General features: G+C 52.6%; 1 protein-coding gene across 4 annotated transcripts in view; it reads right to left on the bottom strand.

The window, feature by feature from the left end:
- Window positions 1–3524: 3524 nt before the first annotated feature.
- The window catches only part of EML1 (EMAP like 1), a 143147-nt gene continuing 126534 nt past the window's right edge, over window positions 3525–20137 (bottom strand). For all 4 annotated transcript variants that reach the window (XM_037031193.1, XM_037031194.1, XM_037031195.1 and 1 more), the window contains 10 exons: window positions 19780–19934; window positions 17549–17674; window positions 17142–17273; window positions 14714–14781; window positions 12435–12523; window positions 8322–8419; window positions 8125–8212; window positions 6729–6824; window positions 5539–5669; window positions 3525–5002 (listed from right to left, as the gene is read on the bottom strand). In XM_037031193.1, coding sequence (XP_036887088.1) covers window positions 4877–5002; window positions 5539–5669; window positions 6729–6824; window positions 8125–8212; window positions 8322–8419; window positions 12435–12523; window positions 14714–14781; window positions 17142–17273; window positions 17549–17674; window positions 19780–19934 — 1109 coding nt within the window. In that variant the 3' untranslated portion in view covers window positions 3525–4876. The remainder of the gene's footprint in view (window positions 5003–5538; window positions 5670–6728; window positions 6825–8124; window positions 8213–8321; window positions 8420–12434; window positions 12524–14713; window positions 14782–17141; window positions 17274–17548; window positions 17675–19779; window positions 19935–20137) is intronic.

Consider the following 20137-nt stretch of genomic DNA (forward strand, 5'->3'; position numbering starts at 1 on the left):
GGGTGGGAGGGAGAAACAAACGCAGGATCCGCCTCCTTCAGCCGAAGCAGCCGCATCCTCAACCACATACATCCCCAACCACATCCCAGAGCCGATTTTCCTGCTGATTTCATCCAGGGAGAGCGTTTGCTGCTAAAACCAAGTCTGAGAGCCAGAAGATTCCCCAGCCCCCAACTTGCTCTCAGCCCCCATCTTTCCCTCACGTTGACCTGCCATAGTTCATTGGTTTTTGCCTTGATAACTTTCCAGCTTGTTAGAAATATGAAGGAGGTATTAATGTGTCTGTGTTTTCATTCTTTTATAAAACCACTGCTTCATTTGGGAGATAATTTAAACCTGCTTCGCCCAAGTGACCTAGAACTGGGCTGGCGTGCAGGGCCCGATGGGCTGGCGAGGCGGCGCTGTTTCGCACACAGCCCAGCTCTCTCCTCTGAGTGATGAGGCTTACAGCCACTGGGTAAAAATAGCTTTGTGCAGCTTCCGCCAGGAAGACACTTAAAAAGGGAAAAAGGATTCATTTGCTAAAAAAAGAAGAAGGCTCCCAAATTGCTACCATAATTTTGGAGTGCATTTTTGCAAACATTTCTGTGTCAGGGACAGGAAGGCGTTCTTGCCCTCTAATTCAGCCGTTCCACGCGGGGCATCTGCCCCGAACACGCAAAGCACCTTTACGAAAAGCTCAGGGGACAGGGCTGTCCTTGGTGGTGCTGTGGGCAAGCAGAAAAGTGAGGCAGGAGAAAACACTCCGGGTTGAGGGGGAAGGTTGGGGAACCTCCTGCAAGTCCAGAAGCTCCCCTGCGGCTCACAGATCACTCACGGTGCGTCACCTGCCGCATACTGACCACCTGTGGGCACCGGGCGCCGTGCGGAATGTCGGAGGCAGGGAGTTCGTGGGCCCGGAGGCTCCACCACACTTACAACTCATTGCAACCAGGGAAGTATGATTAGCAGAGATGCAAAACAGGGACCAGTATCCAGACCAGCTCCTTAGGGAAGGCTTTCAGGAGGAAATGACTTTTAAGCCGAGGGACATGATGGTTGTTGGCAAGGAGAAATGGGAGGAACGGTGTTGGGGCAGGGAGTGCAGTTACCGGGCAGTGACAGAGGGTGGGCTTGTAGTGCTGGGACAGACAGCTCAGCAGGGCGTGTGGAGAGACCATGTTGGAGGAGCAGGAGCCACTGGGTGGGCCCCACGGGCCACGTGAGGGAGTGTTCCCTCCGAGCCATGGCAGGATTTTAAAGATTTTATTTATTTATTTATCTTGAGAGGGGAAGGAGAGGGAGAGAAACATCAATGTATGGTTGCCTTTTGTGCGTCCCCTGCTGGGAGTTGGCCTGCAGGGAACCAGCCTGCAACCCAGGCATGTACCCTGACTGGGAATCGAACCGCGATCCTCTGGTTCGCAGGCCCGCGCTCAGTCCACTGAGCTACACCAGCCAGGGCCCATGGCAGGATTATAAGCAGGAGAGTGACATGTCTAGAAAGCTCGCCCACTGCCAGTGAGGTGGCTGCAGCCAGTCTGGCAGTGACGGTGGCTGGCCAGGGCAGAGGCCGCACAGGTGGGGAGGCGACGTGGACACAGGCTGGACAGCTGCCCGGGTGTGGGAGAGGCGGAACGGTGCAGGGGTTAGTGAGAACCCTGGGACCTGACTCCAGGGGTTCCCATCCGGCTTCCCCGCTGTGTGGCCCGTAACAAGTTAAGGGTCATGGTCAGAAGCCACCTCCTAGAGTTGTTGAGGGGATTGAAGGAGTCGCCATGTGTCAGGCACTTGCAGTGGTGCCTGGTGTGGGGTCAGGGCTGCTATTTGAGTTACTGTTATTGGTGGCTTGTTGCTTTGGAGCACGAGACTGAGGCAGGTGTACATCCAGGTGTGAAGCTAAGGAAGCTAAGTCAGGAGAGGGGCTCAGGCCTTACAGGGTTGAAGAGGTGGGGGGTGGTGGAGACAGCCCGGGGCAGGGTTGGGGGCGGGAAGGGCGGGGCCCAGAAGAGGCCTGCAGGGCACCAAGGGGTAAGCAACAGACCGGGAGGCTGTTTTTTAACAGGAAAGAGTTGAACCTGCTTAAATGCTGGTGGCAGGAGGCTTGGCAGAGCACGGTGAGGACACATGTCCCTGGCAGGGTGGGTTTCACCATGTGTTGTCATCATCATCACTGGGAGATGTCATTGTCATCTCCCATCGCATGACTGGGAGAGGAGTGATGGTGTATATCACGCCTGTGTGGTGTGCCATCAACAGTTGTTGTTTACAACGAGGTTATGATGACACGAAAAAGTGCTCGAAAGTTATATGAAAAGCAACGTAGAGCGTTGTATGTGCAGTATGTCAACTACAGAAATACACCCAAACCTGAACTTGCAGAAAACGGTGCACTGGGGAGGAATGGTGCCATTTCTGGATGGTTGGGGTGGGGCAGGGCTTCCTTCTGCAATTCGCCATGGTGAGTCTGTGTTAGTATTTTCATGGAAAAGTCCATGAACTTTATTTTATAAAAAGAAACTAGGGTGGCCAGGGGCTGTCCCTGCCAAGGTCAGTGACCTTGGGGAAATCCCTGCTCTCCAGGGGTTTTGGTTTCTGCATCTACAGAAAGAGGGGTTCAACAAAAGCGTGTTCCCCCAGGGCGTGTCCTGGAGACTCCGCCTTGCAGAGACACCCCAGGGAGGAAAGGCTGTGCGGTCAGGCGGCCTCGGAAACCCGCGTGCTCACAAACTCTGGGAAGACCCATTCTCAAAAAAAGCTCCGCTCAAACCTGCCCAAGTCCCAACACGAGCTCTGTTAGCAGCCCAGGGAATCGTGTTTCCTGGTCACCCCCAGGCTCTCCTGGAGACCCCTTCTCAGCAAGGCCTTCAGACAAACATTGGGGTGGTGGGGTTGGCAGAGCACTGGGGGCACCTGGAAAGGAGGGGCAGCCACAGCTGCTGGGCCACCCTCCTGGACTCCAGGTCCCCTCCCCACCCTGCTGTCCTGAGCACACCACGTCCTTTCTGGCCTCTGCTGCTGGCTGCTGACTGGGCTCCAGAGCTGCCCACAGCCCAGGAGGGAGACAAGAGGAACAAACCAGGATGGGGGTCAGCAGCCTGAGTTTCCGAAAATCACCTTTTGTCACCTGATGCCACAGACCTGCAGTGACAAAGGAGAGGAAGGGAGGCCTTTGATTGATCCCTGCTAAGCTAATCCTGGGCTGCTGAAAGAATTCGTTTAAATGGAGACAAGTCTGACGAGAGCAACATTAACTTACATAACATCCTTTTCCCATTACTGAATGTAAGAAATAGTATAAGTATGCAGAAATAAAAGGAGATCTTATTAAGTTAGTAATGGGTACCTTTTCCCTCCTTGATCTGGTTATTTCCTCAGTTATTAATTTTAAAATTATTTTGCAAATCTGATAAAGGTGTGCACATCACAAATTATAGTCTCCAAAGAAGAAAAAATCTGTATATGAGACAAAATATAGTGTGAATCATATCTAATTTCAAATATTTTAATTTATATACTTTTATGATTATAGGTCAATACGAAATCGCTTTTCAGGTTTTATTTCATTACAGAATATATTTGATAAGGATACGTACAAACAGTCACCTTTAATACATATTGTTTACCGGTGCCCCACCCCTGCAGCGGCCCACAGGTGTCCCAAAAATGCTTCTCAGCGTGGTGATATATTGGCCGTCTGAGCAACCAGAGCCTACGAGTTCAGCTAATTCAATTCCCTTACTTTCCTGGAACAAGTAAAAATCTTAACATTTGTTTTTAAGTCTGTTTATTACTCTTCTACTTTAAAATCTGAGATACATTCCCCAATGTAAACAATACATTTCAGTCTGTCACACATCAGAATGCATAAGGCCTTCTGGACAAACAGATGCCACCCCCGTTCACGCATCGGAACTCGCCCTCCCTCGGTGGCGAGGTGAGCGCCCGGGCACAGATGACAGGGCCAGGGGCCTTCTGGAGCACCTGGCGCGGTCTCTGGGCTTCTCCCACTGCAGGCGTCTGGTATCTTTTTGACTTGGTCTACTTGGTCTTAAAATACAAATATACAATGTCCGTAAGCATAAAATAGTAAAGCCTAGCCTTACGTATTCATTATGAATCGCTAAGATCCTATACAAGTACAATACCATATCATGCCAATTAATATACAGAGGAAGGCAGCCAAGTGTCTCCATTCAGGGGCACGAGAACGGGGACCCGAGGGGGCGCCGTCCACGACGGTGTGCAGCGGCCCAGTGCACGGGGTCAGGCCGGCTAACTGGAACTCCGAATAGCCCGTGCCCTCTGCGGAAACATCAGTCCTTCAGGCCTGCCAGCCACCCCCAGGAGGGAGAACTCAGGGAAGTTACCAGGGTAACCAGGCAGAGTCCCAGCTGCGCTTCCCGATTCAGCTGTGCAGTGAGCTTGTCTCGAGCTCATCGTGCACTCGGGTCACCCTGCTGGGCCTTCGACCCACAAGGACCATGATTCAGTGCCTCATCAGTGTCCTATACACTCGCCTTAGCGAGCTCGATGGCGAGAGGGGCAGGCCTACGTACAGTATTTGAGAAGGCATTCTGTGACCGATTTCCAAGAGTTCATAGAAAAGTTATGAAGGATATACCAATCTGCTGATGCCACTGTAATGTAAACCCTGGCATTTTTTCCATTAACCGTGTTTTATACACGGTACAAGCGAGAGACCTGAATGAACTGCTGACCCGACGGGGCGCTCGCTGATCCGCTAAGCTAAGGTAACCGGTACAGGGCGTGGTTTCCTGAGGTTTGTGAGAACTTTGCAAGCGAAACGGAAATCGCAGTGACTGCGCGCCCAAGCCGCTGCCCCCTGGGCTGCTCTGCCCCCCGGGCTGCTCTGCCCCTCCCAGCCTCGCCGGCCCTACACCACCCGCCACTGCATGATGCTCGTGTCTTTGCCGCCCGTGGAGATGAGGTGGCTGTCGTCACAGAGGAACTCGACGTTGGTGACATGACTGCTGTGCCCGCTGTACACGTGGCTGGGAGCCTGGAAGCAGACACCGGGGAAGCTCAGCGCTGAGCGCGCAGCCTTGGGGAGCTGGGAAGGCTGGAGCCCCACAGGGTCCGCATTCTCTGCCCTGCCCTCCCCCGGCTGCTCTCCCGGGTGCTCTGTGCACGGTCCGGTTAGGGACAGGCAGGGCCCAGTGACCACCCTGGGCACATATGTGCAGTCTCAGAGACTCCAGGGGTGGAGAGTGAGGGGTGTCCTGCCAGAGGATGGTCAGGAGAGGGAAGGACCAGGAGGGGTGTGCCAGGTACTGGCGCTGGCTCAGTGCAGGGGGCTGGAGGGGAGAAGGGTGGGGCCCCGGAGGCAGCCACAGAGGTAGCGCAGCCAGGTCTAAGGACTTCATAGAGTCGGGGTTTCCTGGGGGGCGGGGGTAGCCCCTGAAGTGCTCTAGGGTCACACCTGCACCTGTGACGGGAGGCATTTTCTGACAGGCCTGTTATTGAGTTACCAGACAGCTCGGTCAGGCCGGAAACGCGCCCCCGTGGGGGGCGAGATTCTTGAGGGCAGCTCCTTACCCGGAACTGCGAGCAAGGGTAAGAGAAGAGGTGGACTTTGCCAAAGTCATCGCCTGTCGACAGGAGTTTTTCCTCATGGGCCCGACAGACGGCATTGATGTCAGTTCCGTCCGAGCCTTCTGGCCACACTCCTGAAACCAAGAGCGCAGACAGAGCCCTGGATACCCCAGAAACACTGGGCCACGCTGCCTGGGGACTGCACTACACTCCGGCCGACATAAAGTCGCCCAAGTCCCAGGTGCAGAGACCAGGGCCGAGAGCACGCTCCGTGTAGCTCCCGACCTCTCCCTGTTCCCAAAGTGTCTGATGGGAAGCTGACTAGTCCTCAAGCATGCAGTTTTCCAATTTTTCTCTTTTCTGGGTAACTCTTTACATGTGAGAGTCTCTCCAAAGAGCTTTTTAACCCTGGGTCTCAGTGTGCCTTCCAGGCGTTTCTTGGTGTCAGCTCTTGGCAGCTGTGGCTTGCTTTGTGACACAGGCCGCTATGGGCCAGGCGAAGCCACAGCTCTGCTCCATAGCCCTGTGTCCAGCGGGCCTGAAGCAGGGTCTGGGGGAGGCGTCTCCCGACCACTGCGCCAGGAATCCTTTGCAGCCCCAGCGGCTCTGGGTCTGGTATGTGCATCAGTTTCTCCAGAAGTTCTGGGGTAAACCTGGGGATCCTAGCATTTAATACCCGCAAAGGATGAAATGACAGCTCTAAGGAGATTTGTGAAATTCTGATCAAATTATTGACCTAAGGTCTTACAGAAAGAGATGACAAGTATTGCTTTTCCCTGCTGCCACATTGTAGGAATTTATTTTAGATCACTTATAAATATCTTCCTAACCAGAACTTTGACAGAAGTGAAAGTTTCAGTTTAAGAGCCTGAAAGACCCAGTGGTAACGCTAACAGATGATATGTGTGTTGACTGAGTGTCATCTATCTAGGAAGTTTGGCACAACCTCATGGGAGAAGATTCTAGATAATTACCCCAGGACTCCTTTCATACAAGAGAAGAGGGTTCACACCTGGGTCCTGGCCCCGCTCGCCCACCCCCTGGAGCTGTGGGGAGTGTCCTGGGGACTTCACGGGGCAGCACAGCACAGCACTTTGGTAAGCTGGCGACCACAGGACTTCCCAGCTGCTGGGGAAATACTCTGAAAGGAGACGTGCCTTACAGTGAGCCCTGGGAGAGCTGCAGAAACTCACCAAAGACATGGAATCCCAACGTGCAGGTGTATGTAGCCCATTCAATGTCTCTCGTGGCTTCCACGCTGACGACTTGCTTACAAGCAGAGGGAACCCCTAGGGAAAGCACACGCAGGTCTGCCGACACCTGAGCAGAGGTCCCCTGTCCTTCCAGGGCCTCACCTGCTACGGAGCCCTCAGGAGAGGGACAGGGGAACCGAGCTCACAGCTGGCACTGAGCCCAGCTCCGGGGCCAGCAAGGGCCCGCCTCCTCTTCATTATCCGCCCTTCCTGTCTGGGTCTGTTCTGCCCACCCCCGCCATCTGGCTTCTCTTGTCGTTGACCGTCTCTGGTTCCTAGGCCTCCACCTGCTCACTGTCCCCTCAGAGCCCCTCCACACTACTCAGGCCCCCTTCCCCACATTCACACGTGTGTAGATACCCCCTCTACAATCCTTTAATGCCAAGCTTATGGAAACCGGTCAGACAAAGTCCTACAGCCTCCCAGGTGACTTGTTTGTTCCCCAAGTGAGCTCTTACTGGGGAAGTGAGAGACTGTGCCTGAGATGGTCTAGAGCCAGGGCCTGGCCTGGAAAGCTTTCCCTTCGTGCCTTCCCTTCATCCCTGACTTCGTCAGGCAGGGCCGTGGGGCGGGGTGGGGAGGGTCAATCACGGGAGGAGTGGTCGGGGCACAGGTTCCCCCCCCCACCCCGCCCACTGCCCTGCCTTTCCTGGGCTCTTCAACTTGTGGGCAACCCCTACCCATTGGCTCTAACTGCCTATGGCTTCCTATCTGGGCCCCAGTGTCCTTGTCTGCAGAATGGGACGAGCCTGAAAGTGCTGCAGCTCATTGAGGAGGTGCAGTGAGAACACCTCATGCTTCAGTGCCCCCAGCAGTGCCGTGACCCTGGAGTTGAGCCAGCGCTGGGCCCGGGCAGCTGCCTGGCGAGTGCTCACGAAAGCAGAGCATGGCATATGCACTCTGTAAGTGCCAGCCATTACTGTCCTCACCATTCCTGGGCACAGATACTGGCCACAGGGGTTGGCGGAGAAGCAGGACAGGTCCCAGGGGGCTGCCTCCCAGCCGGTGGGAGAGACTTCCAGGTCTGCCTGATGGGGATGGCATCACCACCGGTCCCCTCACACTGTGACCGCTCTGACCCCACTGTGTCCTGCCACATCTGCCCAGCCGTTCTCTGCAGGGTGTGGCCTCCACCTCCCTGGGGCCTTCATCTCCTCCACTGGGGCACAGGTTGGCAGGGTCTCCACGAGCCTCCGTGGTGGGAAGGGCGTGAGAGGCAGTCCAGCTGGAGGGCTGTGTCACTGAGGGCGGAACCTAGCCCCGAGCTGCACGGGAAGTGGGTGTTTGCAGGAGGCCCCGTCTGTTCTCAGAGTAAAGTCCTCCTGGTGCTACTCACAGTAAAGGATTTCGTAGTCTCCGGAATTGGACACAAGGAACTGGGAGTTCACAGACCAGTCCAGGTGGGTGATGAAGCTCGAGTGACCCTGGGGAGAAGCGCATCGTCTGGGTTTCCTCGCCGCGCGAACCCTGACCCACAGCGTCGGACCTAAGGAACCGACTGCAGACGCGTCGGCCAGGGACCGGTGTGCTTACCGAGCACTTGCCCACTCGCGTATACTTCCTCCCGTTGTCGCTGACTCCGTAGACGTAGATACAGTTGTCGTGGGAGCCTATGGCTAAGAAGTTCCCATCTACAAAGACAGGGCACATTGCGTCTCCACTGTGAAAGATACACATTTGATCAAGTACAAGGGACAACGCCAGGTGCCACCAGAGATTTGGAAACACACAGGCAAATTAATGAATTATGTCAAAGATGAACTACATTTCAGAGAAAATTTGTCCGAATGACTCCCACAAGCACTTCCCTGTTTTGAAAGTCACACCTGACCAGACTCTTGCCCTCATGAAACCCTCCCCTGGCCACCCCCGCCGTGAAGGGGCCAAGACTCCGGTCCTGAGCGGGCCCGTGGGGGCCTTTAGGATGTGGCCATGTCTTTGCTCCCTGTGCTGCAGGGTCTCTCTGCCTCGGACGCGGCCCCTCCCCCGCCTGCAAGGCCCCTCTGCCTCAACCCCAGGCACACTGCCCTTGCACTCCGCCTGGTTCCACGGAAGGACCAAGCAGGCAGACACATCTTTAACCAGACTGACTAAGAAAGGGAGAAGACACAAGGTCCCAGGATCAAGAATAAAGGAGGAGACTTCACTACCAAACTCAGCAAAACTAAAAGGATTATAAATAAATATTATGAACAATTTTATGCTAATAAATTAGACAACTTAGATGTAATAGGAAAATTACCAAAACGGACTTAAGGAGAAATCAAAACTTTGAACAATCCTGTAACAAGCAAAGAAATCGAATTCGTAATTAAAAACCTTCCCACGAAGACGAGCCATGCTGGTCACTGAACTCACAGGACTTCTATCAAATATTTCATAAAGAAATGACCCTAATCCTTCATAAACGCTTTCAGAAAATGAACAGAGAAGGGACACTTTCCAGTTTCCTCTACAGGCCGACAGCAGTCTCATAACTAAGCCAGACCAAACCCGCACGGAAACCCTCATGGGCATGGACACAGAATCCTTCACAGAATGGTAACAAACAGAATCCAGCAACAGACAAGAAGGATTAGATGTGACCACATGAGATTTAGACCAAGAATGCAAAGATGACTTAACCTCTGAAAATTAATGTAAGACGCCCTATTAATAAAATAAAGGACAAAAACCACATGATCATCTCAATAGGTGCAGTTGACACATTCTAACACCCATTCACGATGAAAACTAAACAAATCAGGAACAGAAGGGCCCTGCCTCATCATGATAAAGAGCACTGACGTCGTTCTAAACGATAAACGACTGTTTTCCCCTGAGACTCGAAGCGAGGCAGGGACCCACTGTGCCCCTCCTGTCCCTCATCACATCGGAGGTTCTGGCAAACGCAGGGAGGAAAAATGAAGGCGTCCCGTTCACAAGGAAGAGTGAGACCATCTGTATGTGCAGAGGACATGCTCCCATATGAGGAAAACCCCCAAAAGTTTACACACGAAAACCCCACTAAAATGAATGAAAGAGTTTAGAAAGGTCACAGATGTAAGATCTACGTACAAAAAAATAAATTTTATTTTTCTATGCTAGCAATTAACATTCTAAAGACAAAATTTAAAAAAACTTCATTCCCAGTGGCATAAAGAGCAACGCAGGAGAAAGTGTAATGAAGGAAGAGTAAGACTTGAGCACTGACGACCGTAAAACATTGCCGATGAAGTTAAAGACCTAAATAAGCGAGAGACACTCTGTTCAAGCATCACGAGACTCAGTCTTGTAAAGATGGCAGCTCTCCCCATACTGGTCTGTAAGGTCAACATATTAAAATCTTGGTAGGTTTTTAAAATTAGAACTTGACAAGCTGATTCCAAAATGTATATAAAAATGATAAGGACCTAAAATAGCTAAAGCAATTAAAAAACAACAACAGCAAAGTTGGAGTAATTACATTATTCAATTCCAAAACTTACTCTAAAATTATAGTAATCAAAACTGAGTGGTACTGGTATGTGGATAAATACCTAGATGAACGAGAGAGAACTGAGATTCTTGAAATAAACCTTTATATTTACTGTTAATAGACTTTTTTGTTGTTTTTAATAGATTTCTGACAAATTGTCAAGGTAGTCCAGTAGGAAAAGAACTGTATTTCCAACAAACGCTGCTGGAACAACTGGACATCTACATGCAGAACAAAGAAACTTGGACTCTTACCTCTCACCACCCAGAGCATTAACTCAAAATAGGTCCCAGACCTACCCGCACACAATGGCTGACACCACAGCTGTTCTACAGGAAAGCACAGGAGAAACTCCTCATGACCCCGACTGTGGCACCATGAGCAGGATCCACAAAAGAAGAAAACTGAGAAGCCAGACTTCATCAAAATTAGAGCTTCTGCTCCAAAAGAGCGCATTAAGAAAATGAAAAAACCCCTGGCTGGTGTGGTTCAGTGGATTGAGCACCAGCCTGTGAACTGAATGGTTGCTGTTCAATTCCCAGTCAGGGCACACGCCTGGGTCCCCAGTGGGGACGTGTGACAGGCAACCACATATTGATGTTTCTCTCCCTTTCTCTCTCCCTTCTCCTCTCTCTAGTCCCTTCTCCTCTCTTTACAATGAACAGATAAAATCTTTAAAAAAATTATAGGACAGGAAAAGACAAGTCATACACTGAGAGAAAATGTTTGCAAATCACATACCTGATAAAGAACTCATACGTATATAGAATATAGAAAGAGTTCTTACAACTCAGTAGTAAAACTCAATTAAAAATGGGCAAAATATCTGGATATATTACTTCACCCAAGAAGATACAGACATGTGAAAAGATGCTCAACATCCCTGGCGGTCTCTATAGACATGTTACTTGAAACCCGTGGGGCCCCCCATTCTCCCACTGGGCGGGCGCTGATACCAAAGACAGGGGGTAGCAGGTGCTGGCCAGGGCATGGGGAAACTGGCGCCGGACACGCTGCTGGTGGGAATGTAAAACGGTGCGGCCACACTGGGGAGCAGGTGCGCATTTTCATAAGATGTTAACGTAAATTTGCCGTATGATCCACTGCTTCCACACCTACCACACCCAGGACTGTCCCAAGATAAGCGAAAACAAAAGTCTACAAGAGGCACACACAGTGACTGTCCATAGCAGCGTCACTGGTAGTGGCCACAACATAGAAGCGATCTAAGTGTCACCAACTGAGGACGGGTCAAGTTAAAGTGGCCACTCAGGGGAAGGGGCACTGTTTGGGAGTTACAAAGGAACGCACTGGGGGTGTGAATGGTGGGAGGAGAACTGACCTGGGGTGGTGAACACCCAGTACAGTGTGCAGATGACGTGCTACAGGACTGTGTGCCGGACACCTGTATCATTTTACTAACCAATGTCACCTCGGTACATAAAAAAAGAATTACCTACTGATACGTGCACAATAACCCGAGTTAATCTCAAACGTATTATTCTAAGGAGAAGAAGCCAGACAGATGTCACAGCCTACAAGCTGTATGGCTCCGCTGACACGAAACGTCCAGAGCAGACCATCTGTAGAGCGGCCCAATGGCTCAGGGCGTGCCCGGGGCTGGGAGTGCAGGTGGGGGTTGCTGCTGAGCAGGGAGGGAACTTTCTGGGGCGCTGAAAAGGATCTAACGTTGGACTGGGGCAAAGGCTGCGCAGCTCCATCAATCTGCTAAGAACCAGTGAGCTGCACACATACAATGGGCAAATTATTGCATGTGAACCACACTCCAACAAAGCCGCTCACAGTCTCATCTTTCTGAGACACGGACAGCGACACTGATGGATGGAGGAGCAGGTATCTACGAATCACTTCAAAATAACACGAAGGGGCAGTGGGTGGGGTCGCAGGTGAACAAGACAGGCCAGGGGTCGGTAACCACCATGGCTGGGGGTGAATGCACTGGCTTTGTCACGCTCTCCTGTCCAGTTCTGCTCTGTGAAATTTTCTGTAACCAAGAGCTAAGAAAACACACAAGCGTGGTTACCATTGAGGGAGAGAGACCCCTGAATGCCTGTGATGTGCATTCAAATTTCCCTCCAAGGCGGCTCGTGACATTTCTCCTGCAAAGACTCCCACACGGACTGTTATGAACCTGCTGGGGCCGCACTGCATGTGCCCGGTTCCCTGACCTGGTGAGTACCGCATGACGGACAGCTGCTCGTTCCCGTCCGTGTGCACGGTGACCAAGTCCCTCGTTTCCGTGTCGAACACAAACCACCTGTTGCAAAAGTGAGACAAAGTACAAAAAGCTGCTTAGTGGGGAGTGACGTCAGACTATAACAGTACCCGTAAGACTATTAAAAATTGTCAACCTAAGGGCTTAATAAATACTCTGCTTTTACGTAACAAGAAAGCTTGTTCCCAGCTTTGACTTAAAGAACATTTCCTGCGTGTGAGCATTTCCTGAAAAGGAACAGCACATCGGCGACCACTCAAAGTGGTTCGGTTACGGTTACGGGCCAGCCGCAGGCAGCAGCACCGGGGCCACCTGCCCAGGCGAGGCAGGACTGGACCAGGAGGCGGGGCTGGAACAGCCTCAGGGGCGGTAAGGTTCCCAGCTGTGCCCTGTCTGGCCTCCATGAGTGCTGGTGTGCCACCAGCCGGTGAGAGAAACGGTGGGGAGAAGGAAAGACAAGCGAGGAGAGGGGACGTTTATCTCTCTGCGCTCAGTCCCCTCGGACGGAAGACAGGGCTTAGGACCCAGAACCACCTTGCAGGCCGAGAGTCAGACCTGTCCTGTTGTGACAGGTGAAGAAGTGCTCTGTACCCCAACAAGGACGCAGTCCTTGGAAAATGTCCCGCGATGGGTGACTGCACTCTCCTGCCGGCGTGCCCTGGCGTGGTGGCAGTAACTGGGACTTGTGTTCTCAGGAGCGGGAAGCCATGAGGCCTCCTGATCCTGCAGTTCCTACCTAGATGACACGTTCCCCAGCTTGTCCCTGAGCCAGCACTGCTGTCTCAGCCTTCCATTCGGACCCCTAACCCCCGCCCCGACCCAGTGAGCCTGAGGACCTCAGAAATCTGGATTTGGCTTTTTGGCTTTAATCCCTTGCATCTGCGACATCCATTTCCCTTTCCTGTGCTATTTGACCGCAACAGAGGTCAGAACACGAGGGGCAGAGAAACCCAGCGGCCTTTGGAAAGTCCCGTTGAATTGCGGCATCAGGAGCTAGGCCCCGGGGCCAGAGACGTGGGAGGCATAAACGGGGGCAGGGATTGGGCTGCATGTTCCGTCCTGCCCCTAGAGGACGAAGTCTGGGATTCTGAGTGTCCTGCCCTTGTTGGCATGTCCCACCCCACCACATAGGGTGGAGAGGATGGCAGCCACTGGCTGTCAGAGACACTGGTCAGAAGCCTCGGACTTCTCCAAGAGCCTTAAAGGGAAGTGAGCGTGTGGCCCTGCACAGGTTTTCATGGAGAAGCCCTTGGGTAGGAGGGGCCTGGCTCGTAGGATACTGCTGCCGGTGACTCAGAAACGGCAGCCCCTTCTCTACGCCCACTCTGCAGTTGAGGTGGTCTGCTTTCTAGAGAGGAAGGGCAGGAGAACATCACCAGAAATGCCTGAATGAACTGTCAGGGGTGCCTGTCCGATGGCAAACAACGGGACCTATAGAACCACGACGAGGAGAACCACTGCGCTTGCCTGCTGGATGCCCCGGCGGGTCCCCTCTGCGCATCCCCTCTGCACCTCGTCCCCTCTACCACCAGTGCCAAGTGGCGAGGCGGCTCATACTCCCACAATTTGTAAAAAGCAGCAGACGCAGAGAGGTCACGCAACTGGCTCACAGACGCGTGGCTGCTGGTGGAGAAGCTGGAATCCCAGCACGGACCTGCCGCCTGGCGCCCCCCCCCCCCCCCCCCCCCCCCCCCCCCCCCCCCCCCCCGCTCCTNCCCCCCCCCCCCCCCCCGCGAGGTGCCAGGTCAGGAGGCGGAGTCTAAGTAGGAGGGGCAGGGTCTGGGCAGTTCCTAACATTTTGAAAGGGCAGCAGGAACAAACCTTTTGACATTCTCAGTGCCTGGAAATGCTTTTGTGCCTGATTCTGAGGTTGGGCCCCCCCACCACCTGCAGAAGAGGGCTGGAGGCGCTGCACATCCCGTGAAATGGGACACAAGTGTGTGCATGTGTGCACATGGGTGAGCTCACACGTGTGCCTATGTGCACATGCCTGAGCGTGTGCACTTTCGTGGGCACTCTTCCAGGAGAGCAAGCCAAGGCTTTCCTCAGATTCCCCAGGTCTGACACATGAAGGACCCCTATCTCAGGACCCTCAGTTTCCTGAGTCTGACCTAATTGCCGCTCAGTCCTCAGATGCTGGAGACGCAGCCGAGAGCTGCTCCGCGCCTGCCCTGGCAACACAGACAACATGACTCTTTCCATGACCTGCGAGCCACGCTGCTGTGGACTTACCTCCCAGTCAGTGTTCCGACTGCAACCACAGACCCTGAAGGATGAAAACCAGAAGACTGAGCTGGATCCTAAAATATTTTAAAGGAAGTGTAAATTGATGGCCAGGCACAGCACTGTTGCATAAAAACACAGCACAGCCCTCGTCCCTCGGGGCCGCGCGGCCCCATTGAAAAATCTCCTCTCTCTCCAGAGAGAAAAATGTTTCCCTGCTTGGACCAGGCGTCATTTTTCTGTTTCTGCCTTTCATCCTTTCGCAGCTACAGCAGCCAGACAACGGACCAAGAAGAGGCGCTCTTCCGCTGGGTCCTGGAGCCATGCAGTGGCCCCCAGGCCGAATGGTGCACGCGCTCTGCCTGGACACATGACCTCTGCCCCCGTCCAGCAGGGGGACACCGGGAGAGTGCAGACGCTCCGCACCCTCAGGCAGGTCTGGGACGGGAAAGACATGTTCCAGGTTTCGGTCTGGTGGCCCACACGTGTGCGGGGCTAACTGATACAAGGTGGGGCGTGGTCGATGGAAGAGATGAAAACAGGCTGTGGGTGCCCAGAGTGGGGAGGCAGACACGGCCCATCCAGGAAGGGCCACCACTGGTGATGGTGGAAGTGGACACACCAGGATTTGGGGATCAGGTGTTAATGGGACAACAACATGGTCAGAGAGGTGGACGCAGCTGAGGCCCAGCTGAGAAACGGCAGGCGGGTTTACAGCGCAGAAAGCACGGGGTGGGGGATGGGGCAGTGTGCGGGGACACGGGGAATGTGGGCTGTGTTGCCAGGTCGGGACTGTGGTCACTAGGAAAGAACACAGCAGGTGACTTTCTCCCTTTCAATAAAAAGAGTGGGTGACTCAATCTGCCTGTGAGATGGGGGGTCCCTTGGCAGGGGTGTTTTGGACAAACTGAAGTGAGAAGGGGTGGGTCACAGGCAGACCAGGGAAAGCGCAGCAGTGGAAACGGAAAGAAGAGGAGCCATGGTGAGACTGTGGATCAACTGAAAAATGAGGAACCAGACGCTCCTCAGTGATGGACCGACCCCGTCGCTGCGACACTGTTTGCAGAGTGGGAGCTGTACGCAGGCTCAGGCTGCCAGACACACAGAAGTCGCAGCCACTTGAGCCTTGTAAGGTGCCTGAGATGAAGACATCGGGGCTTGGGGGCAGGAGGGCTGTCCAAAGTCACATGGGCAGGGGAGAGAGCAGAAAGCACTGAGCCGCAGGTGTTTCCGGCATCTGGTTTGGCGCCTCTACCCTGTGCCAGGCGGGCGGGGTCACCAGTCTGCTTTCAGCATGGCTGCCACGCTGACCGAGACCCCAGGGAAGCCCACCCTCCCAGACTGCCACTGTCCCTGCCGCATCGGTGGTGGTTGTCTGGTCTGTACAAACCCCTCATGTGTTTTTCATCCATGAAGCCCCCTCCTGGGGACAGGTACAAGGCAGGACGCCACCTCCTCTCGCCACACCTGCCACCTCGGGCCACACCCATTCTGTCCTCTGAGTGGCAGGCTCACCCCTCTGGCCCTGGCCTCTCCTGCTCAGCTCTACCAGTGGCCAGCCAGCTCTAGTCCCTCGGTGGCCTTCTCTGAAAGCAAAAAGCAGGAGGGTGGACCCTCAAGCTAGGGCATGCCAGCAGCTATGTGGGGCTGCGGGCAGGGGTGTGGGGTCTGGAGAGGGGCCACCCATTACACTGGAGGAGTGTCACCTGGGGCACAGGATGTGTGTTTGACCCACAGCAGTGAGCGCTGGAGGGCTCTGGGTTTGGGAATCGGGCCGAGCTGGGAGCAGATGCTGGCTCTGTGGTGGCTTCAGCAACCTGGGCAAGTATGAGAGTGGCATTTTGAAGCCTCGGTTTCCTAACCAACGCCATCAGGGCAAAAAGGTGGCTTGCAGAGCGCCTGCTGGGGTGAGGGCGATGAATTCACACGCAGCACGCAGTGTGCGAACAGAGCTCAGCGAGTGCAGCACGGCGGCGTTGGCCCCTTGGCCCCCTGGGAAAGGACGACCGGCACTCTGCTTTGCACACGGAGTCCCTTTTGTAGACGTCACAGAGATGCTGGTGTTAACACTAGAGCTCTGCCTTTGTCACTGAACTTGGACTGCAGAGACAAACTGCTCATTCCAAAGGCGCTCCAGCAACAGGACGCAGGCTCAGCACCAGGGCACCTCAGCAGCTAAGTCCACGGTGAGGCCGCACTCAGGCAACCTAGCAACCGACTCAGAGGGCCCCCTGCTGCCAAAATTCAACAGCACCCTGCAGAACCACATGGCTGAGGCCTCTGGGCAATGTTTAAAGCGATACAATTTGGAGGAGGTCAGTTAAGTGACATTTGTTTGGGGATAATTTACATCACCATTAATTTCATGCAGGTAAATAAATGCACATATTCCAGATGAACTTTTACAAGGAAAATGGAATGCAACATGTATGTCTACCTCTATTATTCTGTCCCAGACTGGCCGGTGACCGACAGCGTCCCACAGAGTGGCATGCCTGTCATGCCCACAAGTCAAGAACTGAGGTTTGGAGGCATGGACGGCCAGTCCCCAGAGCTCATCAGTGTGACCCTGCAGAGAAACAAGACAAACAGATGCTCTCTGAAATACTCCAACCGGCACGCAGGAGCCTTGAGGGGCAACATGCCAGGCTTACCGTACTTTTATCCCTAACCTCATCAGTCTCTCCCCACCCCCACTTCCCTTAGGAGAGCAGACCGAAACCCCCGAGGCTCAGGAAGACTGTGTTAGTGTGAAACACAGGGTCGTCTCCGCCTTGTAATGTTTTGTTAAATTCTAACCTTACAAGGGACGTGGACAGGTGTGGTGGGCGGGCCGGGACGCACCTGAGTAATGGCTGCAAAGTCCCCGCACAGTGTGCCCTGGAGGACGAAGTTTCTGGTCGTGCCTATAAGGATCACGTCGCCTTTCCCCTCGGCCACTGTCCGAATCGGACCAAACTGTTCCGGGATCTGCGTGGAAAGGATCAGAGTTAACATCAGTGGTCAGCTCCACCGTTCAGAATGTTTGCGTGTGTGTCATGATGGCAGTGCCTATCACAGCCCCCCCCTCTCACACACACACACACACACACACACACACACATGTAGAGGGAATGGCTCATTCTCGGTGCTTGTGGAGTGAATGACCAAAACTCCAAATCTTGCTTTCAAACTCCAAACATTTTATATACCTTAGAAGAATCAGCAAGAACTAAAGCTGTTTAAAAAATAATAAAGAATAAAGCATTTTCTCCTGACAAGATTAAAAGTAAGAAACACTCATGGTTAGTCACCCCTTACTTGTGATGACTTCGAAGAGCAGCAGTGAGAAGTAAGTAGAATTTGGAAAGTGAAGGGCTGGCCTACATTACAAGCCATAATGAGAGTTCCTAAAATTTCCTGTAACTTAAAATGGTGAATTTTCTGGCAATTCACTCTATTTAGTTTTGAAATCCATTGTTCATGTTGGTAAACACGTGATATTTTCTACACATTAAAAAAATTTCAAAACACACCAGCCAGGAACAACCTGCTGTGCGAACAGACACAGAGGCTGGGGCGCCCTGGGGCTGGACTCTGGACCAGTCCTCGGGAGGGGGAAGCAGCCTCCACTCACTGACACTTCCTACCTCCAGCATCTGTGATGGGAGCGAGGACAGGAGACGGCAGCCCAGGATGGGGAAGAGGATTATGGGTACACAAACGTGGTGAGCATCTTCTATGAAACTGGATGAGGCTTTGGTGCTTTTGATGTGGTTACAACTTACCATGGGTACACGTTCAATCAAGTGCTGGTCAGATCTCATTATAATGTCAACTAAAATCTCAGTGAAAGGGGAAGTGATTTCCAAGCTCAGATGGAGGCCTTCCTTTACTAAGAGCAATAAGCAACAAAACCAAGTTCTCCGAAAGCCAAAGCACCGGGCTAGCTGCTCTCTGACGGATCGTGTTGTGAGCACTGCCTTAGCAGCAGGAAACCCTCTGCAATGTGTCCACTCTAAGGTAGGGAGAAAGACCATCAGCAGTCAGACGGATGTTGATATCTCTCTGCCCGTAACTTCCCGGGGCCTGGGGTAGAAAACTCAGTGAGCGTGTAGAAGGAATTCTGGAATTCTTGCTTCTGGCTCCTGCTGGGGTGCAGGCGGCTAACCAAGTGATAGGAGGTGAAAGAGATACTCAAGGACTCAGAGCATGAGAGTATGTGCCGGCACTCAGCCAGGTACAAAGTCTCACAGTAACAAACTGGAAATTAAAGTGAAAAAAAGGAGAAAGATTGTAATGATAAATCAAAATGTAGATGCTATTCCCTTGGAAAAGTGAGGTTGGTTCTAGGATGAAAATATTCTAAATGTGAAATACGTTACCACTTCAAATTTTATACATTTACCATTATTTTGCTGTATATAATGTGCAGAATTTTGCCCAAATTTTTTAGGGAAAAAGAAAGATGCTCTCGGGGGGTGGGACGGGATGGGAGTAATAGACAGAAAACTGTACTTGAAAAATAATTAAATAAAAAAATTAAAAAAAAAAAAAAAGAAAAAAGAAAGATGCTCTTTATGCACGGGTATAATGATTATATACCATGGATGTAATAATGGGCATGATAATTCTGTGCATAATGTGCACAGAAACATGGGCGCACATCATACACAGTAAAACACGGTAATTCCATTTTTGTTGCTGTACGTGAACTGCCTCCATGATTTTAATAAAACGTTACACCGCTCGCCCTGGCTGGTGTGGCGCAGTGGGCTGGGGGCTGTTCCGCAAACCGAAAGGTCGCTTGCTGCTCCGGTCCCTGGTCAGGGCACATGCCTGGGATGTGGTCAGGTCCCCAGGTGGAGGTGTACAAGAGGCAACCGATGAATGTTTCTCTCCTTCTCTTTTGCCCTCCCTTCCCCCTTCTTTAAATAAAAGTAAAATCTTAAAAATATATATTATGCCACTCAATAAAATTTTATCTAAATTTTTTTTTAAATGGTATGCTAAAGATTTAAAACCAACAAGGAAACTGATTGGGGTAAGAGTTTAAGGCTCAAAACAAATTTCAATAGTGCTGCCTGCTGTCTTACCTCAGTTTTATGAAGTTTCTGGTAGTTTCCATTCCAGGAAATGAGCTTTCGGTCCTTCCCTCCTCCTGACACCAGGGTGCCGTCCCTTAACATGCAAAGTGCGAAAATGCCCCCCTCGTGGGCCCCTTGAATGGCGTAGCTTATTCGATTCGTACCTGAACACACCAAGAAAACCATCTTCAGTCCTTCAGGGGGGGCGCCCCTTGGCTCGCCACAGGCCAGTTTCGTTTTAAAATCGACATCGGCCCACTCCCTGGGCCCACTCCCTGGGCCCACTCCCTGGGCTGAGCTGAGTGCGTGTGTTCTGAGCAACGCCCCCTCCCTACCACCGCCTGCTCCCTGGCAGCGGGGACTCGAG

This window comes from Sturnira hondurensis, unplaced genomic scaffold (assembly GCF_014824575.4).
Source record: "Sturnira hondurensis isolate 20B ecotype Veracruz unplaced genomic scaffold, ASM1482457v3 Scaffold0021143, whole genome shotgun sequence".
NCBI lineage: Eukaryota > Metazoa > Chordata > Mammalia > Chiroptera > Phyllostomidae > Sturnira > Sturnira hondurensis.